This window comes from Microtus oregoni, unplaced genomic scaffold (genome assembly GCF_018167655.1).
Source record: "Microtus oregoni isolate MIOR12 unplaced genomic scaffold, Mior012 000024F_ref0000369, whole genome shotgun sequence".
NCBI lineage: Eukaryota > Metazoa > Chordata > Mammalia > Rodentia > Cricetidae > Microtus > Microtus oregoni.
Window position 1 is genome coordinate 17,688,444 of NW_024543083.1, and position 24,116 is coordinate 17,712,559.

General features: G+C 45.7%; 1 protein-coding gene across 1 annotated transcript in view; it reads left to right on the forward strand.

Annotated features, from left to right (window-relative positions):
- The window catches only part of Tubgcp3 (tubulin gamma complex associated protein 3), a 57,957-nt gene that overhangs the window by 26,306 nt on the left and 7,535 nt on the right, over nucleotides 1-24,116 (forward strand). Inside the window, exons 12-19 of the mRNA XM_041674004.1 lie at nucleotides 7,775-7,885; nucleotides 8,182-8,290; nucleotides 9,803-9,992; nucleotides 12,599-12,734; nucleotides 13,596-13,664; nucleotides 19,429-19,564; nucleotides 23,509-23,597; nucleotides 23,696-23,827. Of these exons, the coding sequence (XP_041529938.1) occupies nucleotides 7,775-7,885; nucleotides 8,182-8,290; nucleotides 9,803-9,992; nucleotides 12,599-12,734; nucleotides 13,596-13,664; nucleotides 19,429-19,564; nucleotides 23,509-23,597; nucleotides 23,696-23,827 (972 nt within the window). The remainder of the gene's footprint in view (nucleotides 1-7,774; nucleotides 7,886-8,181; nucleotides 8,291-9,802; nucleotides 9,993-12,598; nucleotides 12,735-13,595; nucleotides 13,665-19,428; nucleotides 19,565-23,508; nucleotides 23,598-23,695; nucleotides 23,828-24,116) is intronic.

A 24,116-nucleotide genomic window follows, 5' to 3' on the forward strand; every position in this document is an offset into this window, starting at 1 on the left:
GGGTCTCTCACTGACCTGGAAGTTGCTGAGCAGACCAGGCTGGCCATCCAGCATGCCCCAGGAGCTGGCCTGTCTGTCTCCAGAACTCAGTTTACAATTACATGCCACTGCACCCAGGGTTTGTTTTTAATGGTATTGCTATTTTTTCTACGTTTTTTTCATATAATATTCTGATTATGGTTCCCCCTCTCTCCACTCTTCACAGGTCCTCCCTACTTCCCCTACCCAAATTCATACCCATTCTTTGTCATTAGAAAACAAGTGGGCATCTAGAAAATAATAAAATATGATAAAGTAAAAACAAATTTGTCAGAATAGTACAAAACAGATGAATAAACAAAAGAAGAGACAAAGAAAGGCACAAGAAACATACATGCAGAAACGCACAGAGAAATGTTATAAAAACACAAAATTGGAAGCTATATCTCTATATATCTAGGTATATAGATATATCTATTTTGGAAAACATATCTATCTAAATTGGAAACTATATATATATGTGTGTGTGTGTGTATACTAAATGTACTACAGAAACTATATCTATCTATCTATCTATCTATCTATCTTTTCCAATATCTATGTATAGAAAAAAAAGGACCTTATCTTATTTGAAATTGCACATGTTTAAGGATAGAAAAAGAGTCTAGAAAAGGGCTTTGGCTCCTCTGGAGCTGGAGTTAGTAGGAAGTTGTGAGCCACCAAGTATGGGTGGTGAGAATCAAGCTTTTGTCCTCTGCGATTGCAGTACCTGCTCTCTGCAGCCCTGCCCAGGCTTTGTTTTTCTTCACCCACTGAACCGTCTCTCTAGATCTCGGTTTTGTAAGTTACTGAGCGAGCGTCTTTGTTGAGTACAGTAGAATTGGTTCATCTCGTCACTCAACAAACAGCCTCAGTTCTTGTCCCATTGATAAGATTTTATTCTTTTCATGCTTTTCTTTTTACTTAATTTAAAATTCCTAGAAAAGTCCCATGAGTTCTGCAGACACCCCTGGGTCCTCCCCGGGGTTATCTGAGACCCAGCATGCCAATTACAGTATCTCATCAGTGTTCTCACCCATCCTCACCCCCAGAGACTCTACAGTCCGATGCTAATGCAGAACCCCTGAATTTACACAGGGCACCTGCACGGCCAAGATCCCTAGTTGTTTGTCTTCCAGTTCCTTTGCTCAGTGACTCTTGGACGCTGTGCTCTATCTACCTCGCTCCTTTTGGTGAGTGATGACTGAGGTTGAAGCAGCATGGTCTTTGCGAGGGTTACTGTGCTTGCCCTGCAGTCTGCTTTGCCATGACTAAAAGCCACTCCATTGCTGCTGGGTCTACCTCACTCGCTTCCCCTCACCGGGATCTGTAAAAGTGGGGCCTGTTCAGGGCATTCTGTGGACTAGAGTAAGACACGCCGCAGGGGGCAAGATTTACCCAAGCCCATTTCAGTCTGGAATATTGGGTGACACTTGGCCATCTTCTGTCCCTGAATATAGAATCCTGATGTCCTTCATTGTCTGGCAAAGTCTATAAATAGTTTTTATTTAAGTTCTGGCAAGATTTTCCTTAAAAGTCAGTAGCTTAGAGAATTACATTGTTCATTTGATTACTGTGTAATGAAAATTTGAGGACTTTGCCTCTTTAGTCCCCGCATAGGCTAATTCTTCCTTGGCATGGCCAAAGTGAGTTATAATTTGGTTATGAAGTTACTTTCTTCAAGTGCTGACTGAGTGGCCATGTGTGAGCTGTGCAGTCATGGATCTCGTGTGGTGTATGGACTATCTGTGTGAACTGTGCAGTCACGGATCTCGTGTGGTGTATAGACTATCTGTGTGAACTGGGCAGTCACGGATCTCGTGTGGTGTGTGGACTATCTGTGTGAACTGGGCAGTCACGGATCTCGTGTGGTGTGTGGACTATCTGTATGAGCTGGGCAGTCACGGATCTCGTGTGGTGTATGGACTATCTGTGTGAGCTGTGCAGTCACGGATCTCGTGTGGTGTGTGGACTATCTGTGTGTGAGCTGTGCAATCATGGATCTTGTGTGGTGTATGGACTATCTGTATGAGCTGGGCAGTCACGGATCTCGTGTGGTGTATGGACTATCTGTGTGAGCTGTGCAGTCACGGATCTCGTGTGGTGTGTGGACTATCTGTGTGTGAGCTGTGCAATCATGGATCTTGTGTGGTGTATGGACTATCTGTGTGTGAACTGGGCAGTCACGGATCTCGTGTGGTGTATAGACTATCTGTGTGTGAACTGGGCAGTCACGGATCTCGTGTGGTGTGTGGACTATCTGTGTGAACTGGGCAGTCACGGATCTCGTGTGGTGTATAGACTATCTGTGAACTGGGCAGTCACGGATCTCGTGTGGTGTGTGGACTATCTGTGTGTGAACTGGGCAGTCACGGATCTTGTGTGGTGTGTGGACTATGCAGAGGAAGTGCTTCTTTAGCAAAGAGAACTGATAAAGGAGCCAACTAGAACCTGTGAGCTGAAACCCCTGGCTGCCTGGTGAGCAGCCACCCAGTGTGTCTGAGAAGAGGAGCCCAGTGAGGACTAGTCTGTAGGATGTGTGAGCAGCAGCACCTCAGAGTGGGCTGGGGGCCCAGACTCAACAAGAGGGGAAGAGAGAAAGCCAGGGAGGGTGGTATCCTTTGCTCTGCACGTTGCCCGCCACTGCAGACCTCATCTCTGAACCGTGACTGACAGAGACCTCCCTTTCTTCAATGTGCTGTCTCCACAGCAGCAAATGGTCCCACTGCTCTACCTCAGACTTGAGCAGAGAAGAGACACACCCACTCCTGGAAGTGAGATGAGGCCGCCCCAGCGTGACAGACAGGGAGAACAAGGAAGGGAGGGAAAGACAGCTTGAGCCTGTGGCATGGAGCTGATGAGCAAAATCACTTATTATCCGTGTTTAGTCGACTATCGAGAGGTCCACAGAGAGCAGTGAGGCATGTTAGAACAGATCTGCCAAGAGCCAGAGACAGGGGCACCGTCTTCCACCGCTTGCTATTGAGTTCAGCAGCTGCCTTTCCGTGAGAAGGCCAGGAGGTGGCGGGAGCATGGAGTAACCATCACTGGGAGTTCTGCAGCCAGTGAAAGTCTCGTTCAGAAATGGAGAAAGGAAAAACTTAAGTAAAACCTGAGAGTGTTCCCAGAATGTAGAATTGCCCAGATGGATTTCCAGAGAAACAGGAATGTGCTCAGACCTCCAGCAGGCCTGTGGATCTGTCAGCGATGGAGAGAATCCCTGGGGAAAGGCCATGCTGTGATGCTTGTTTGGTGAGTCCGGTACAGATTCACCACCAGGCCTTCTTGCACATCAGGAAGTACAATAGGAAGGAACATGGAGTCTGTTTTACGAGGCCACTGTAGCACCACACAAGACAAATACTTGACCACATCCCTTAGACTATAGATGTGGAAAACTTCCACTCAGTACCAGGACACAGAATCCAGGAGCATGTTTAAATTCTGTCTTATAGCAAGGGGGTTATCCCCATAATAGAGAGGTGTGAGCCATAGTCCACCAGGGTAACAGCCATGGTTAGAATGTGGGAGCAGTCTGCTCTGTTGATGCTAGAGAATCATCTGCTAACATCCAGCACAATTTGGTGATAAAATACTGAACCATGATCAGACAGGAACTTTTTTCTGGAGCAATAACAGCTAATGCCTGGGTGGAAAGAGGCCATTTGCCTTCTCACTGGATGAAGATCAAGACAAGGTATCCGCCATCATGACTCCTGCTCGGCATTGTGCTGCACGCTAGCAAGACAGGAGTGAAGAGGAATCCGGTTGAGTAGAAAAGAAAGAAAGAAACTTTCCTCATTCCAGATGACATGATCTTAACATACAGAAAAGCCCAGCATGCATTGGGAAGGGGGGTATACCTGTGTCTGATACTAAGATTCTCAAACTAGCGGCCCCGTCAGTCAGTGACAAAGACCCCGTGAGTTTCTCTATACTCAGTAAATGCTGCAAACAGGAGGCAAAACAGCTACACTAGCATCAAACATGATTTCTAATTGGTGTTAATAATAAAGCTAGGAGTCAGATATTAGGGAGGGAACGCTGAAGGATCAGAGAAGCAGAGCAGCCAGTTACTAGTTCTTACATCTACGAAATCCTCAGACCAAATGGAATGTCCTGTCTCTATAAGTCCTCACACTGAATCCTGAGCTTCTGTCCCTCCTGCCTTATATTCCTCTCTCCACCCAGCCGTATCACTCCTGTCTCCAGCTCCCTAGTGCTGGGATTAAAGCTGTAAGCCACCATTCCTTGGCTCTGTTTCTCTTTTAGACAGATTCAATCTTACTTAGCCTAGGGTGACCTTGAACTCACAGAGATCCCTTTGCCTCTATCTCCTGAGTGCTGGGATTAAAGGTGTGTGCCACCACTCTCTGACCTCTGTGGCCATAGTAGGGCTCGCTCCACACTCTGATCTCAGGCAAGCTTTATTTGTTAAAGTATAAACAAAATATCATCTCACACATTAAATATTTAGGAATAAAGTTCAGACCAGGACCAGTCTGGTGCCCTTTGAAATACTAGAATTGAAGTTTGCCTGGTCCATGACCTTTGTGACACAGGGAAGCTGACTGAATTGTGCCCTGTTGAAAGTGCTGTGAGCTCTTAAGTACTAACTTGGAGTCCTGGCTGCCATAGCAGGCATGTTGGTGTGGGAGCTGCTGTGGTCTGTGCTGATGTATAGGACTCCTAGGAACTAAGTCGCATGCTAAGAAAATGTCCCCTTTGCTCCTGTTTTTGGGGTGGGGAGTGTACATTTGTCTAGCAGTTAATGAGAAATCAAGGTACAATGACTTTTCCCCACTGGATTCTTTCTGTGTTTGACATAATGGGAGAAATTAAAGGACCTTGAGGGGAAAATACATCAATATAATGAAGGCTTATTGCAATTATATTCTGACCTTGGTTCTTTCCTCTGCCACCATATACGTCTCACAGAGTTGATTATATTCTAAAGAGGAGTGCAGCCTTTGTGCTCACCACTAGCTGCTCCTAGAGTGACTGCACGCTCCCGTGCACTAGATGAAGCAATGTGTGCATGACTTCCAAAGATGACTGAATTGCCTGGGAGTTTTTTATGGTTTAAATTAAAATTTCTTATTGTTCATGCTGATAGAAACCCAGCTGCACTCCAGCTATCAGGATAGATTGGTGTGCTGTCTATAAAAACTAGCTCTGTGTTTAAGTGAATAACAGAGAAATATAATTTATATGCAGTTAATCTAATCTATTGAATGACAAGCCAAAGGGCAGTCACAGCACAGCTATGGTAACAGGAGAGATGCTCACGGTGGCCTGTAACTTTTTTTGCTTCTCTCGGGGTTAATTTCAGTATGTGTTGCACCGTAACCTCATCAGAGTGCCTTGGCTGTGTATTTTCAGTTGCAAAGGTAACATACAGTAAAAGGGTGTAAGGTAGATTCGTTAGTTGGGAGCAAATGGCTCTTTCTTCGTAAGCTTGGCCTACAGAGTCAAGTGGGGACCTCCTCATCACTGACAGTTACACAGCTTGGCAGCGGATTTCTACAGAAGAAAAACTGTTAATTGCTCTGGGAGAATAATGCTATCTTTAAAAACAACAGAATGTTTAACTGGTATCAATTATTAAAGTTTTTCTGATTTACAAATTATATGTGCAATTTAAAAGTTCTGATAGTTATAAATGCGTCCAGCAGAGAGTTGGGATTTTGTTAGTAATCTGATCATGAGGGGCGATATTTGTGTTTACTCGGTTCCAACTGGACTGTGTATTATGTCATACATAATGTTTTCTTAGAAATAGACAATGAGTGTCTTTTCCTTTAAATTATTTGCCAAATTCTTAAAATGTTCTTTGAAATCCTGGCTAGCTATTAGTCTGACCTGTATTTGTAAATGCACATTTGCATTTTGTTTTTCCTGGAAAGATTAGTGGTTTTCCTCAAGTCCTTGGAGATCTGTGACAATTAGTAATTGACTTCATTTTTAATGATTGCATGATCATTATAGATTATTGACATATTCACTTGGTTTTAGAAATTTTTTCCAACAAAGCTGGCTTTAATCATCAATTGTGTGATTGTCTAAATGGAAAGCCCAAGAAAAACCAGTGTTAGAACTAATGAATCTAATAGTTTCAAGTTTTTGAGTTATATTGGTTGTTTATCTATTTTTGAGGCAGGATCTTACTATGTAGACCAGGCTGGCCTCAATACTTGTAGAAACATGCCTCCGAGCTGCTAGCATTAAAGACATGCACCACCACCCCAGTCTATGGTATTTTAATAACATGTTAGAAATATAATAAACTTCTATAAAAAAAGATTTTACCGGGCTGGAGAGATGGCTCAGCTGTTAAGAGCACTGACTGCTCTTCCAGACCTGGGTTCAACTTGTGACACCCACATGGCAGCTAACAACTGTCTGTAACTCCAGTTTCTGGGGACCCGAAACATCCCATGGTAAAACACCAATGGGCGTAAGTAAGTAAATAAATAAATAAAATAAAGGAAAAATTTTACTAATACAAGATAATATTTTATTTAGAATAACTAATGATAGAAATAGCAAAGCAGTAAAAATATAATGGTAAACATATATTTCTGTAATCTGAAAATGGGAAGATCGTATGAGAGTCGGGAAGCCCAAAGCTGTAACAACAACAAACAGAATAGGACAAACAAAAAGCATGGAACATACTGCAAACACTGGGAAATGTTCAGCTTTGGAAAGCTGAATTTGTAACTTGCAGTGATTCCCAATTTTAAATGTATAATGCCTGAAGAATCTGTGTACTAATAAAAATCGAAATAGAAGGGTAGGCTAAAGACAGGAAAGGCAGTTCACAGGAGGAAAACACCAAAGGGAATTGGCAGTATGGCAGTATGCTAAACTTTATTTAGCTAGGGTATAGCATGCAGGGTACCCTGCTGGTGGGGGTGCCAGCTGCATGGGCTTTGAGGGTGTGTGGCATCATATGTACAAACTGAACATCCCGCACTCATCAGTTCTGCTTCCAGAAAGCTAGGTAGCAGGGATCAGAGCAGTGGTACTAAACCCTGTGGCTGAAGTGGAGGTGGCATCTTTATAGTGTAGATAAATTGGAGGAGTGACAGCTGGATCTTCTGCTACAGAAAGTCTTTCCTGCAATGTGGGTATAGGAAGGGGAAGATGACCTGGGACTTGGATGAGGTAGATGAGAGTAACGTGAGAAAGTCTCTTCCTCTAGTGCCCTTGGCTAGTTGGTTGTAGTTAGCCTTTGCGTAGGAGCTCCTGTGTGCTGTGAGCACTGCAGCAGGTGGCAGTTTGTGTGCTGCGCACATGCTCAGGCAGTGCTGACCCCGCCTGCGTGTGGCGCTCTGAATGGAGGAGGTCAGGAGCTCTTAAACCAAGGGCAACTGGACATGAGTGCTAAGAATGCTCTTGAATTCTGTGTTGAGGCCACGTTCAGAACTCCACAACAGGCAGAAGTCCTCAGGACACAGATCCTGGAGCTCTGGGAAAAGCTTCATTCGTACTCATGCTGAGACTTGCTCCTAAGTCTCCACAGAAAGGCCCAGCTTGTTTTTGTTATAATTTGGTTATACGTGTCTGGGAAGATAATCAACTTACAAGAGCTTTCTGTCCAGAATGTTTTGCCAAACAAGTTTGTTGTATAAATGAGTGGACTCCTGGTGTCTGAGTAACTTACTTTAGAATAAATTATAATATTTTTTTGTTACTAGTAGCTAATCTTTTTCACAAATATTTCTAATGCCCCGTGTTCCTTTACTCTTAGTTTTTCGTGGCATCAGATCCAACCGTTAAAACTGACCGTCTGTGGCATGACAAGTACACACTGAGAAAGTCTATGATCCCTTCCTTCATGACGATGGACCAATCCAGAAAGGTAGGGCTGGGCTGGAAGACACTTTACCATTGTCTGTTGTCATTACTCAGAATACATGAACTACGTGACGGCAAACTAAGTTCCAGTTAGAGCAGTTTTCTTGTGTCTTGCTAATGGATTGTGCTGATATACGTTTATCCATGTGTTTTCTTGAGCACCAAGAACTCACTTGATAAAGATCCAGTGCTCATGTCTTGTGTTTTTAAATCAATAGCTAATAATATGTAATTTATGAATATTTGAATGTTTGATCACTAACTTTTGTATAAAGGTAATCAGCTTATTTTCCTTTTTAGGTCCTTTTGATAGGAAAGTCAATAAATTTCTTGCACCAAGTTTGTCACGATCAGACACCAACTACAAAAATGATAGCCGTGACTAAGCCTGCAGAGTCCCCTGGTGATGGTATGTATGGCTCTAGGTGCAGGTGCTGGGAGGGATGGGGATGTAGCTGTGATGCTGTGGGACAGTGGTAGCGACACCGGTGGTGGTGACATGTTGCTCAAAACTCTTTACTCCGTAGCATCCATAGGTTACCTGGATTATACACAGCATATATGTACATCCGGGAAATAATCTATTGCTTTGTGGGTGTTCAGTTTTTTAAAATATGGAGTTAGCATTGGAGTAGTGTTGACCATTTCCTCCTTAGTAATTTGCATTGCTTTATTCTCCTTCATAATAAAAAAATAGTGAATAAATACAGCCAACAGGAAGGCAGTGTTAGCCTCATGACTCAGCTTCTTTAGAGGTTGGTTTCATTGTATAGGTTCCCCTGTCAGCTGGTAGAAATCTGCTCCTCTTCCCTCTTCGTTTTTTCTCCTTGCTGCCTGACTCAGCCTCCATGTTCCCCTTTCAGGGTATTTCCAGCCTCCCAGTACTCTTGCCATCTTGGTTCTGTTACTTTGCATAAGATGCTGTGTTGGCAGTGGTGCATGAAAACTCCAGCGAAAGGCTGGGGCAGAATTTAGAGATTTCGGGAGCACCTGTCTCTCCATGACGACTAAGGGCAAGGCCATTCTGAGGGCTTCTAAGGTTAGGAGGCAGCCTGTGCAGTTCCTGAGAGCCACAGCATCTCATGCAAGTGGCTTATGTGCAGACTTCCATTTATCTTCTGGTGTAGTCCTGGGAGAAAGAGGGGATCAGAGCCGACTTGGGGGAAGATACCTGTGATTAAGAGATGGAAGAGGAGTCGGAAGACCATTTGTAGTGCTGGAGTAAGATCTTTCCATCATGTTAGAACATACAAGAGGTGTAGGTGGTCTCCTGGAGTCTCCTAGTCCTATTGGGATTCTGATGCTCGGATGTGGCTGTGAAAGGAGTTAGTGAGACTGACTTTAGTTACAGCCTGCACTGTGGTCCTTGGGCTTACAGGCAGTGAAGCCAGGTGCCAGCATCTGCTCTTGGTGAGGGGCACGCTGGCCTTTCAGTCTCAGGACTACTTTGCCTTCACTGACTGGCTGGCTGGGGTCTACACAGATGGGCTGGCTCTGGGTCCATGTATGCACTATGTTCCTTGTTAAGATGCATGTTACATGGGTGTGTACCTCTCCCTTTGTTACACATGGGTGTGTACCTCTCCCTTTGTTACACATGGGTGTGTACCTCTCCCTTTGTTACACATGGGTGTGTACCTCTCCCTTTGTTACACATGGGTGTGTACCTCTCCCTTTGTTACACATGGGTGTGTACCTCTCCCTTTGTTACACATGGGTGTGTACCTCTCCCTTTGTTACACATGGGTGTGTACCTCTCCCTTTGTTACACATGGGTGTGTACCTCTCCCTTTGTTACACATGGGTGTGTACCTCTCCCTTTGTTACACATGGGTGTGTACCTCTCCCTTTGTTACACATGGGTGTGTACCTCTCCCTTTGTTACACATGGGTGTGTACCTCTCCCTTTTGTTCTCCACAGCTGCAGATTTAGTCACAGACTTAGAAAACGCATTTCAAGGGAAAATTGATGCTGCTTATTTTGAAACCAGCAAATATCTACTGGATGTCCTCAATAAGAAGTACAGCTTGCTGGAGCACATGCAGGCCATGCGGCGGTACCTGCTTCTCGGCCAAGGAGACTTCATAAGGCACCTAATGGATTTGCTAAAGTAAGAAACTCCATCTTTGAAGGATGCAGTATCTTTACCATGATAAACACCTGATGATTTTTCTTTAAAAGAATAAGTGGCTTCAGGAGGAAATTAGTTGAATTCTTAGAAACTCTGTTTAAAACAAACTACATAGATACTATTTTCGTGAGTTAAATCCTACTTTCTTCTTTGGTTGCCAGCAGACCGTCAGATGTGTGTCTTGCTGAGTTCATGGGCACGCCCCATGTCCCCCTGAGCACCGTGAATGTATAGTAGCTTCCTGAGTGGGTGGAGCTGGGCAGTAGTCACAGTTAACTGTGGCTTCAGTTTGAAGCTAATTTGATAATTACATATTTTAAATTACTTTTAGTTGATGTGTTTTATGCAGCTTGACAAAGCATTGCCCGTCTCACTGTGCTCCCTGCTGTCTTCTTCCTGTTGCAGAGCATTCGTACCTGATGCAGCTCAGGGCTCCAGACAGGGCTGTTGATGAATGGGCCACATGTGGTCACAGCAGGGCAGTGTTTTCACTGAGGCATTTGCGGGGTGTTGTCACTTGCCGTGAACCAGTGTTCCCTTTAGGATACACAATTAAACTTCCCTCTTAGGAGGAAAAGGGAACAAGTTACCGGTTCACCTTGCTTGTGCTAGTGAAGCTGATGTTTTGGCCCTGTGACCTCGAAGTTAGATTTATCTGACTTCTGTGGAGGTCTGGTCCCCAGCTGTCCCGTCTCATCAACCTGACAGTTTGTGTGGTGATGTTCACCTGGAACGCCTGAGTTAGCGCTGGTCCCTGGTGTGGATGCTTGGCAGTCCCAGTCAGAGCAGAGCATTTCCACAGCAGAAGTGAGGCAGCTTCCTGGAGAGTTAGAGCGTGTGACGAGGAGCTCTCAGAGGGAAGATGTCCTCTGGGTGCATGTAGTGGTGCACATGTGTGCGGGCAGGACAGAGTGTGGGTGTGCATGGTGCACATGTGTGAGGGCAGCACGGAGTGTGAGTGTGCATGGTGCACATGTGTGCGGGCAGCACAGAGTGTGGGTGTGCATGGTGCACATGTGTGCGGGCAGGACAGAGTGTGGGTGTGCATGGTGCACATGTGTGCGGGCAGCACGGAGTGTGAGTGTGCATGGTGGATGTGTGTGAGGGCAGCACGGAGTGTGGGTGTGCATGGTGCACATGTGTGCAGGCAGCATGGAGTGTGGGTGTGCATGGTGCACATGTGTGCGGGCAGCACAGAGTGTGGGTGTGCATGGTGCACATGTGTGCGGGCAGAACGGAGTGTGGGTGTGCATGGTGCACATGTGTGCGGGCAGCACGGAGTGTGGGTGTGCATGGTGCACATGTGTGCAGGCAGCATGGAGTGTGAGTGTGCATGGTGCACATGTGTGAAGGCAGAACGGAGTGTGGGTGTTCATGGTGCACATGTGTGCGGGCAGCACGGAGTGTGGGTGTGCATGGTGCACATGTGTGCGGGCAGCACGGAGTGTGGGTGTTCATGGTGCACATGTGTGCGGGCAGCACGGAGTGTGAGTGTGCATGGTGCACATGTGTGCGGGCAGCACGGAGTGTGGGTGTTCATGGTGCACATGTGTGCGGGCAGCACGGAGTGTGGGTGTGCATGGTGCACATGTGTGCGGGCAGCACGGAGTGTGGGTGTGCATGGTGCACATGTGTGCGGGCAGCATGGAGTGTGGATGTGCATGGTGCACATGTGTGCGGCAGCACGGAGTGTGGATGTGCATGGTGCACAGGCATCCTCGCAGGGCAGCACAGAGTTAGCCATCTGGAGAGCATTGCAGATGCCCTCTTCCCAAGGCCCTCTCTGCCCCTCCTGGAGCTTCCTCTGGCAGTGCTGTCTTCTCAGATGTGTGATTTAAGTGTAAGGGGAGAACCCCCACTCTCTCCCGCTTTCCCCTTGTCTCTGCCTAGCACTGCATAGGCACCCCTGAGATGATCGCCATCTCTTAATCAGAAGAGTGGGCGCCTCATGTTTGTAAACACAGCCCTTAGCACTGAAGTGTGATGGTGTGGCTCCCCTGGGCCCTTTGGAAATGTGATATCTGTACTTGTGTAGACATTGGGTCTTCATAGGAAGTTATATTAATCCTACCCTTAAGCCAGTCATAATTTGAAAATTTCATCAAAATGTATAGCATTGCAAGTACTTTCAGCCTAAGCTGAATGAAAATTAATGTTTTTCAATATTTTGAAGAACTGTGCTTTCTACAACCCTATACGCAATTGCTGTCATGAAGGTTTTTTTTTTTTTTGATGAACCAGATATAGAGAGTTTGTTAAAGGTATGTTAATAGCTATTAAGCACAGAGGTGGGAAAAAGAAGCCTTAGAAGACAGTGAAGCATTCCAGATCGTGGTGTGTGTGCTCAGAGCAGCTTGCTTGGTTGTCCAGTGAGCAACACAGGGTTTTGGAGCTATACTCTTTAAAAGGCTTCTAAGAAACCTGCCTGAGACCACAGGGTGGTTGCTGGAGGCACCGTAATGCGTTTATAGCTACATTTACCCATCCCATTTTTGTCTTCTCAGTTTTTGAACTTTTACTTTTTTAATTCATAAGTTTTAAAAATTCAAGTAACAATAACTTTAATTTTGAACACGTTTCTTAAGACCAGAACTTGTTCGCCCAGCAACGACTTTATATCAACATAACTTGACGGGGATTCTTGAAACTGCTGTTAGAGCCACCAATGCTCAGTTTGACAGCCCAGAGATCCTTAGGAGGCTGGATGTGAGGCTGCTGGAGGTATGTGAGTCTGCCGGGGGCTTGTGAGGGTGCCGGGGGCTTGTGAGGGTGTCATGGGCTTGTGAGGGTGTCGTGGGCATGCGAGGGTGCCAGGGGCTTGTGAGGGTGTCATGGGCTTGTGAGGGTGTCGTGGGCAGGTGAGGGTGCCAGGGGCTTGTGAGGGTGTCATGGGCATGCGAGGGTGCCGGGGGCAGGTGAAGATGCTGGGGGCTTGTGAGGGTGCCAGGGGCATGTATGGGGCACTTGAGTCCAGTGTCCTCTCCAGTATCTTCCTGTTGTGTCAAGCACAAGTCTTGTTGTCCCTGGAAACTAAGCATCCTGGGTGTGCTCTACCCTGTGTTAGAGGTGGCTAGTTCTTCTCCTTAAGTTACATCATCCTTCTAAGGGGACAGCTCCCAAGTTGGATGCTGTGCATGAAACAGGTTCCATAGAGCATGGGGACATCATGGCTGCTTAGTGAAGTGAACCACACTTAATGGTAAATTGGAGGTGATACGCATGGTCAGCAGGCAGGGGCCACGTCCGCCCTCAGACCACTGGTGTCTGGAGGTGGTGGCAGAAGGGCTGTGCGTGGAGGTGAGGTTGTGAATGAGAGTCCTCACTGACTGACTGCGTCATTGCTAGAACCTATGCTTTTCTTGAAATGCAGGCTTTGGGGGTTTGGAGCTTGATAGGAGGCAGTGTGGTGTCGTCTGCAGAGGTGCCGCAGAGCACATGTGACCACTGTGGGCGCTGGTACTGAGGAGGAGGCAGATCTCTGTTGTCCTTTACTTTACCGCCTTTTCTTAGAACAGTTAACAGGCTCTTCAGCAGTAGGAACAAGCCTTTCAGTCACTTGTTGTTTTGTTTTATTACTGTTAGGTCTCTCCAGGTGACACCGGGTGGGATGTCTTCAGCCTGGATTACCACGTTGATGGACCGATCGCCACCGTAAGAGCATTCTGTGTACTTGTGTGATGTTCACAGCTGTTTGGATTGCTGGCGTTGTACTGTTTCAAACTGACTTCCTTGTCTAAAAACCAAGGTTCGAAGTCATTGTGCCGGTAGGGTTTACCCACTGAATGAGTTGCTTCAGCCAGGACTGTTTCAGATAATTATTAATGAGAGCTGAAATGCTCTATTAGTTTAAGAATTCTTAGAAATATCATTTGTTCTGTCACAGATTTCAGCAAGTGCTTAATAAATGCATTGTTCATTTTATGCCATTATTCTTAGACTGTAGCAACTAATTTAGGATAATTTGAAAGGAAGCACAAAGTATATTTTCGGGGAATTACATTTTCCTTCTCAGATGAAATTTGATATTAGCATTGATTTAAGCTGATGAGTCCATAGCTGTCGCATTGTTCATAGCTCTTTCACCCGTGTGGAGAAAAAAGGGCCGCTTCTCCTACCACAGCACAGAAGCTTGAGGGTTCGCCTTTCCATGTCTGTCTCTAGGACTGAGTCAATCTTCCTGACCACAGGACCTCTGACACCATCATTTCTCTGTCTGAAATACTGGGGAACTACACTGTATTTCTATTTACCGTTGGGGCTCTTTGCTAAGCATGGTCTGATTGGGCCCAAAAATCATCTCTCTAGTGCTTCATGACTGTCCCTTCTGTGGGATAAATCATGTCCACAGAATGCCATGTGTCTTAAGTCCACTGTGGCCCGCGAGCTGTTAGGGAGGTTTCTTTGACTCATGAATCTCATATTTGGCTTTGATCAGGTCAGAGCTACTGGTTTAAATGCACAACTATTCTTCAGTTTAATCTTTCGCCGTATTCATATTGGCCTTTTTCCTTGGCTTGTGTCCTGGGCACTGCTCTAAGTGGCGGTTAGTGTGCAGAACCGTGGGGTATTTCAGCAAGTTATTTAGGGCTTCATATTATCTGCTTTGTTAGTTTGTGTGCATTATGTATTTTCATTCATGCAAGATACAGTAACCAGGCCCAGGATGTAGCTCAGTGCTAGAGCACTTACTTACAAGTAAGGTCCTGAGTTCCATCTGAGGCCCCAGAGCCAAAGACCCCGTAGTAAAGATAATTGCATTGGTTGTTAAGGAAGTGGAAGGGCTGTGATGAGGAGGGAGGAGTGTTGTCCAGGTGTGTCCTGTCAGCGTTCCATCGTGTGCTGGGTACGGCTAAAACTCGGGTTCTGAATACAGCTTTAGCAGGACTGAAGAAGAACAGTTTATACCCAGCTTTCTTTTAATGACGCATCTGTGACAGCTTTCTCTGGCCCACAGATCAATCGTAGGTCAGCTGTGTTGTTTGTGACAGCAGCCTGGGCTGCCAGATGGAGAAAGAAGAAAGGACTCTGGGGTTGTTTGGTAGCTCAGCCAGGAATAAGTGTAGGGGTGCTCTCCTGCATGACTTTTGGTGTTTCTGTTTGTGGGTGGTGAAATTTTATCAATTGCCATAACTATAGGCATATTAGTACACAAGCACACTTGCTCAAACTAGTATTAGACTTTGTTTGTCAGATATAATATTATCCAGAAGTCACTGAGATGTAAAAGGAGGGCCAGGGAGATGGCTCAGTGGGTTAAGCATTTGCTGCACAAGCTTGGTGACGGAAGCTCAGATCTTCAGTTCTCATGCTGAGTGCCCATCCAAGCCCTCCTGCAATTTCAGTCATAGATGTTGTGCAAATTCTGATTGGTCTCAATAATAAAAACCCAAGTCAGACATAGGGGTAGATACTGAAAGATCAGAGAAGCTGAGCAGCCAGCCACTAGTTCTTTTTTTTTTTTAAATGGATTTTATTGAGAGATATATGTTTCTCTGTTCCCCTCCCTGTCTCTCCCCCTCTCTTCTACCCTTTCCCATGATCCCCATGTTCCCAATTTACTCAGATCTTGTCTTTTTCTACTTCCCATGTAGATTAGATCCATGTATGTCTCTCTTAGGGTCCTCTTTGTTGTCTAGGTTCTCTGGGATTGTGAATTGTAGGCTGTTTTTTCTTTGCTTTATGTCTAGAAGCCACTTATGAGTGAGTACATACTATATATGTCATTCTGGACCTAGGTTACCTCACTCAATATGATGTTTTCTAGATCCATTGATTTGCCCACATATATTAAGATGTCATTATTTTTTCCTGCTGTGTAGTACTCCATTGTGTAAATGTACCACATTTTCCTTATCCATTCTTCGGTCAAGGGGCATTTAGGTTGTTTCCAGGTTCTCAGCCAGTAGTTCTTACCTCTACTCAATCTTCAGACCAAAGGGACGATCCTGTTTCTAGGAATCCACAGACTGAATGCTTTGAGTTCCTGTCTCCTTCTGCCTTATATTTCTCTCTCTCCCCAGCCATATCCCTTCCTATCTCCACTTTCCTAGTACTAGAATTAAAGGTGTGTGACTCCCAAGTACTGGGATTAAGGGTATGTGCCATCACTGCCTGGCTTCTATGGCTAACTAGTGTCTAGCTCTGCACTCTGATCTTTAGGCAAGCTCTACTTGTTAGATCACAAACAAAATATCGCCACATATAGGAAGCAGAAATGGGAGGTTACCAGAATAAACTGCTATTGTTGGAGTAGTTGAATTAGTGAGCTCTGGGTTCAAACAAGAGACTAAATCAATACTAGGGGGAGAGCAATTGAAGACATCTGCATGCCCATGCACCCATAATGCACACACATGCAATTGAAGACATCTGCATGCCCATGCACCCATAATGCACACACATGCAATTGAAGACATCTGCATGCACATACAACCATAGTATACACACATGCAATTGAAGACATCTGCATGCCCATGCACCCATAATGCACACACATGCAATTGAAGACATCTGCATGCACATACAACCATAGTATACACACATGCAATTGAAGACATCTGCATGCCCATGCACCCATAATGCACACACATGCAATTGAAGACATCTGCATGCACATACAACCATAGTACACACATGCAATTGAAGACATCTGCGTGCTCATGCACCCATACATAATGCACACACATGCAACTGAAGACATCTGCGTGCACATGTGCCCATAGTACACACAAAGGCAATTGAAGATATCTGCGTGCACATACAACCATAGAACACACACATGCAACTGAAGACATCTGTGTGCACATACAACCATAGAACACACACATGCAACTGAAGACATCTGTGTGCATATACAACCATAGAACACACACATGCAACTGAAGACATCTGTGTGCACATACAACCATAGAACACACACATGCAATTGAAGACATCTGCGTGCACATGCACCCATAATACACACACATGCTAAAAGAAAAACATGAAAGACAAAAGGGAAGCCTATTTTATAAACACAGTTTTTTTTCCTGCTTTTCCCTTGGCTAATTTGTGTGTTACCTGTTTCCGTTCTATTCTCATTAATTGTGGTTGTCATTTTTGAACAGAATTTAATTATAGTAGGAATATATCTTGTAGCAATCATATAATTATATCTTGTATAATAGCAATGTTAGCTTCTTTAATTCTAAGATATAAAATGTCAGTGAAATTTTGGATAAGTCTAATTTGGGACATTGTAAAATTCACAACCCAAGTTACTGAGGAACACATTAGCTAAATGCAGCTTATTAACTATGTGAAGTATTTCTGGTTGACCTTGCTTTTCATGAGCCCCGAATTATTTGTGGTAAAGTCCATCCAGATCTAAGTGTAGTGAGGTCACGGAATCTTGATTCCAGCTGCAGGAGGCTGATTTGGAGGACTTGGAGCCATGCTATGTGCTAGCATCCGAGGTTGGTGAGGAAGGCTGGGAATAGGGCCTCATCAGGGCTGCTTGTTCCCACACTGAACAGGATAGAGACTTGCTCGTTGTTGAGATCTCTGCAGATGTGGAGTCTGGAGTTTGCTGTATTTCTGGACCATAGTCTCCCTTAGGTGAGCAGTGTAGCCAGATGGTAAAACTGTTATGGGTGGCACTTGCTTCCGGGTCAGAGCTGGGTGTCTTCCTTTTATACAGTCAGTACTTGAAAGATTATGGCTTAGCTGAATTTTTAAAATCAATGAGAATAAGGTACTTCAAAGACCACTTTATGATGTATCGTGTATATAGAAAAGAATCCAGTAATTGACTCATAGCATCTAATTCAGCCATGCTTAATCTCTGTTATCACAGAGTGATAATTAATAGTGTAGGAAACCAGTGATACACAGATAATGCCCTAGACTCTTGGGTTTGATTTTTGTATTACTTAAGAGTAGTTTCAGTCAGTCCTGTGTGTAGTTGTTTCCTTGTCCTCCATCATCATCATCACCATCACCATCACCACCACCACCATCACCACCATCATCATCACCATCACCACCACCACCACCACCACCATCATCATCGTTGTCATCATCTAGTGCTTTCCAGAGCCTGCCATTAAGTGGCATAGGAGGGAATGAATAGTGAGTCCCTGTGACTTAGATGTGCAAAGTACACAGAAGGGCACAAGATAAGTTGGCTTGCAGTTAGAGTTCTGTGCACTCAAGTGTAAGGAACAAGGATAAAGTCCAGGAGGAGACATCCTGGCATGGCGTATAGATGGACCAGTGGTGAGAAGAAAAGGTAGGCTGAGCACCGCAGGGTCTCAGGTAAAGTCAGAGGACAGGCATGGACAAAGCAAGGGTTTTTGATATCATAGCTCTCTCTGAGCAGAGTATGACCTTCTTCCAATGCTGAAGATATTTCCAGTGCTTCAGAGTCCGTGAGGCAGCTGTGACGGAGGGTATATGTATGGGCTGCCTCTGGTGGCTCTTATTTGAACTAAATTGTGTGAGGTTTGCCTAATGTTTAAGTATGACTGGATAGCCTGAATTTTGATTTGTGAAACCTAGCCAGCGCGGGAGGTCTGACAGGAGGTGGGCTTGAGGTGCTTGCCTAGGCAGCTACATCATGGTACCAGAAAGAGGTATTAGAACGGAGTCAGTAAGCCTGTAATGATGACCTCAGCATGGAGATACTGCTGGGCTTGCCTCTACTGTCGTCACCAAAGCAAGTGAGCCCTCTGTCTGTGTCTCTTAGAATTTGGGGGTTACAGTCAAGCATCCACATTTAGACTGATAGGGGCTTGCTTTAAAGTTTGGTCGAGTTAGGGCTAGAGAGTTGGCTCAGTGGTTAGGAACACTTGCTGCTCTTCTAGAGGACCCACGTTCTACTCCCAGTGCCCAGACAGTGGCTCACAACCATCTGTAGCTATAGCCATGGGGATCCAATGTCCTTTTCTGGCCTTCAGGGGCACAAGGCATGCCCATGGTGCACAGACATACATGTTGGCAAAACATAAAGAATAAAATAATTTTAAAGAACTGGATGTGTTAGCTCTTGGGGGCAGAGACAGGCGAGTCTCTTGAGTTTGAGATTGGCCTGGACTACATAGGGAGTTCCAGCACAGAGAAACCTGGTTTTGACAACGGGGGGGTTAAGAAAAGTCCTGGTGATCTGTCTTCCTGTCACACTACCCTCACCCTTGTCCAGCTCCAAGACTGGCATACATGTAGCTGTTGCTGCTGTTAGAATCTGCCTGCCTGGCCTGTGAGGGAGCAGAGCAGGTGGCGGTTGTTGCAGTGTGGTTCTTCTGAATTGCACTGCCTGCCTTACCTCTGTACCACATAGAACGTGCTGGAGTCCTGTGTTTGCCTATGATGGGAAGGCAAGGGCCTGGACTAGGAGATTCTTTGCACAAGAGCCATGCCCTGTCTTTTGCCTCTGTAGGTGTTCACACGAGAATGCATGAGCCACTACCTGAGAGTGTTTAACTTCCTGTGGAGGGCCAAGCGCATGGAGTACATCCTCACGGACATACGGAAAGGACACATGTGCAATGCGAAACTCCTAAGGAACATGCCAGGTAAAGCCGGGGGCCCAGCTGCATCTGTGCCGCCACACCACCGTTCTTTTGGAGCTGCACTGAAAGACCTCACTCTTGGGCCTTGGGCTGGAGCATTGGGTCTTGACTTCATTAGAGAGTAAGAGAAAATGTCTGTGTGAGTGTCTGAGTCTGTGTATGTGCACCATGTGTGCTTGGTGCATACAGAGGCCAGAAGAGGGTGTTGGGTCCTCTGGAATTGGCAGTATAGGGTCCTGGTCATCTGACCAGATTCTTTGAAGGAGCAGAAGCCATGGAGGAACTTGGAAGGAGGCATAGATGACAGTTTTCTGGTCACTGCATCCTAGGAAGCTTTGGTGACAAGAAGTTGGATGGGTGCCGAGGAGTTAGCCTCCTCCTGTGTCACAGCCTCACTTGCCACCGCTGCTCACTGCTCCTTCCTCAGCCTGTGCCTGCAGTAGACAGGGAAGGTGGGAGGCCAAGCCCACTCACTGTCTGCTGAGAAATCTTGAGAACCAAGGGTTAGCTTTCTGCACTCATTCCATTGGTTTTCCTTAACCACATTTTATCACTTCTGAAGTCAGCTTGTTCTTCTGTCTCCACTCTTTAGGGTGTCTGAAGCTGCTAAGGTGCAGCCATCAGTGACTGCATTGCCTTCATGTATGTCAGCCATAACCTTGGTTGGTTGCCTTTGGAAAGATGGCCCAGTGGTTCTGGATGGAGCTGTAGGAGGGCAGTGCGCATTACCAATCCCTGTAGGGAGAGGGGCAGGCACTGGGAATCACTTGGGCCTACAGACTGATGGGCAGCGCAGGCCGGTCTGCTTGGCAACTGTTTCTTTGTGGTGATATAGTTAATAATGATGCATCTTACAAAGTTGGTACCTTAGATGCCTTCTTCTTCCAAACCTGTGTTAGTGGGCAGATGAGTCCTAGTGATCAGCAGTGAGACAGCTCTCTGCCTGCCTTGGGTTTGACTGCCTACAGTTGCAGGACTAAATTTGTAAACAAGTCCTCGGAACTGCACACAGCTTGAGCTCAACAGTGAGTTGTTGTCTTTGTGAGTGACACTTGCCTGTAATTAATTCACACAGTCCGAATGATGTTAGAGGGACATGAGGGCAACTGGATGTTGAACACAAGACATGGAGAAAAATGCTGGTTCCTAAAACCTTTTAAATCCCAAGTGTTGGAAAATGAATCAGATAGGTATTTGATTGAGCCACTTTAAACAGCAGAACCAAGGAAGTGCAAGTTGGGGAGGAATTTTAAAAGAAATCTTGGATTTAGGGAGTGTCTGCCTGGAGCAAGACACTGAAGATCTTCGAGTAGCCTTTAGAGGGCAGTAGACAGCCAGGAATGAGTCTGTCTGTCTAGGGTCTAGGTAAGCCCAGGGAAGGACGTCTGAGTATTTCCCTGCATATGCTTATGTGCACCCTGTATGTGCATCGTGTGTATGCCTGGTCTCTTCAGAGCCAGAAGAGGGTGTTGGGTCTTCTGAAATTGGCATTACTGACAGTCGTGATCTATTATGTAGGTACTGAGAAACTCTGCAAGAACCCTGGGGCCTGTCCCTGTAGATTCCTTGGGCTGACAACTTTTGCACAAAAACCCCTGGTGCCTGACATTCTCTGAGGAGTTTGTATTCAGCCTAGATAGGGAAGGCAACAGCAGAATTCCACCCTACTCCAGGTCTGTGATCCAGTAAATTTAATTGGGATCACTCACAGGAGTAAGGGTGACTTCCATGTGGCTAAACCATGAAAGAATTTCCTTCTTCCCCAGCAATTGGTAATTGCTTGTGTGACCCGGGGAAGGGCTGATAAATCTCATGCAGCTTGTTCACGAGGGGCTATTTGTGGGCTCAGCCTGGGAGAGTCTGCAATAATCACAGGCTGCTCTGATTTAAGATGTGCTGTCCATGTCTTGGCCAGAGGGCAGTTTTGCAATATCCTGCTTTGGTTTGCTTACTCCCAGGCTCTTGCCTGAGGGACACTGTGTCAGTGCCTTCTCCTTTCAAAGAGTAACTCAGGGCTCTCTGCATAAAAAGAGTAACTCAGGGCTCTGCAGGTTCTCTCTGCACAAAAAAAGCTCGAAACAGCACTTGTTTCATTTTATTTGGATTTATTTATTTATGGTGTGTGTGTGTGTGTGTGTGTAAAAGACAGGCTAGCTCTGGGGAGTTGTTTCTACACTACTCCCATGTTGGTTCAGTGCTTGAGCACAGGGTGTTAGAATTGTGACAAAGCCCCTTTACCTGCTGGCTCTTGAAAAATTTTAAGAGTCTTTTGTTATTGCCAAACATGAGTTATATAGGATTTGCTGACAGAAGTTTCTTTCCCGCCTGATCATGCAGTCGTTCAGTTCCAAAGAAACACACAGAGGCCTACATTAATCATAAACTGGTTGGCCTATTAGTTCAGGCTTCTTATTAATTAGCTCTTACATCTTATTAACCCATAATTCTTGTCTTTGTTAGCCATGTGGCTTGGTACTTTTTATCAGTGAGGCATTCTTATCCTGCATCCTCTGTATCTGGGTGACGATTGCAGATTAAGCCTTTCCACTTTCCAGAATTCTCCTGTTCTGGTTGCCCTGCTTGTACTTCCGGCCTGGCTACTGGCCAATCAGCATTCTATTAAATCAATAGATTTAATAGACAGATCTTTACAGGGTACAAGACCATTGTCCCATAGCAAGGATTTATACCCTTTTTTTCTTTCTCATGAAAGAAATGGTTACGTATCTTCATGTGGGTCAAGTTGGTCACTGCGTATCAGTAGTGCCAACCCTCCCTTGGAGTGAACCCTCAGTAGGCGGCCCGTTAGCAACATCTGCCTTCTGTGTTTTCCATCTCACTCCAGAAGCATGCTTCCTCAACCCCTTATAAGATTCATTAGGGTCACACTTGCCCCTGCCTGCTCGTGTGACTACTTGCGTGCATGTGCACAGTCTATATGGACACACTGATTTATATTTATGTCCGTGTGACTACTTGCGCACATGTGCACAGTCTATATGGACACACTGATTTATATTTATGCACTGGGCTGTGTTAATTATCTGTTGAAGAATTTTAATTTTCTTTTAAACTTGGGATCATGTTTCCATCTTTTCTCTCTTGATTAAATGTGTCCACTGCATCAGAACAGCAGAGCGACTTAAAACATCAACTGAAGGTCAGAAATCTAAAATGAAGGCTCAGTCAGTCCCGCTCTGCTCCCTCTGAAACCTAGGGAGGCCTCTCCTGCTTCCTCTTGCTGCCAGCGCTGGAGTCCCTGCCTTTTCTTCCTACTGAGTTAGGACAGCACCTGAGGCTACCCACTCAAGTTCTCCTGTCTCCAGATGACTAGGGGGAAGTAAATATAGTCTGTGTGTGGTGGATGAACCAGTCACAGAGAAGTCATAAAATCAGGCTCTATTTATGCACGATGCTCACTTCTATAAAATAAGCTTTTATACTTAGCTGTGTGTTGAGCCCATGACCAAGCACAGAGACCAGAAGAGGAGGACATCTAGGGTTCTTCTCTGTCGCTTTGCACCTCACTCCCTAGGCTGTCATTCAGCCAGCCCCTGAGATTTTCCTGTCTCTGACCCTCCAGTTCTGGCATGCACAGCCATGCCCAGCCTTTACATGGGTACTGGGGATCTGAAATCATGTCCATATGCTTGCAAAGCGAGTACTCCTGCCATCAAGCCGTCTCCCTAGCTCCGTACTTATCTGTTAAATATGATTGTATCTTGTTTCATGTTGTTCCTCCTCAGGCTTTATCTTTGGTAAAGTAATATGTTTCTCCTGGATTGTGTAGCCAGGTCCTTAAGCTAAAGCACAGAATTGGGTGGAGAGCTTGTTTCCTGCTTGGGAGTCTGGAATAAGACTTGTGGCTTCATGAGAGGGCAGCATACAGGCAGGGGTCTGTGCTGTTGTTGGGCACCCCCCCCCCCATGATGCTCTGTCCCTTGCAGAGTTCTCCGGGGTTCTGCACCAGTGTCATATCCTGGCCTCCGAGATGGTCCACTTCATTCATCAGATGCAGTACTACATTACCTTTGAGGTGAGCTGCTTCCTGCCCTGGGCAGTGTGGCTCGGTGGTATGATGGGTGCTACCTTGAGAAGAATAGGCCTTCTCAGAGTCTCATCTCATCCTTTTAGGTTCTTGAGTGCTCCTGGGATGAGCTTTGGAACAGAGTGCAACAGGCCCAGGACTTGGACCACATCATCGCAGCGCACGAGGCATTCCTGGACACCATCACCTCCCGCTGTCTCCTGGACAGCGACTCCAGGGTAGGTCTTCACGCCTACAAACCGGAGCTGAAACTGTCAAATACAGCAGCTAGGGAATTGGCAGATCCTACTGCATCAGTGATACCTGAGAAAGGTTTATTAAACTAGGTGTTTGCAGGTCACATTCTGAGCAGAATTGTAATAAAATTGGTGAAACGAGAGCGTACTCTACCATCTGATGTATCTGTGACAGCAGCAGTGAGCAGCAGTGTGCTGTTGATGGTGCAGAATTCATCCTGAGTGACGGCCTTCGGACCCCAGCAAGGCATCTAGTCATTAAGACAAGTGG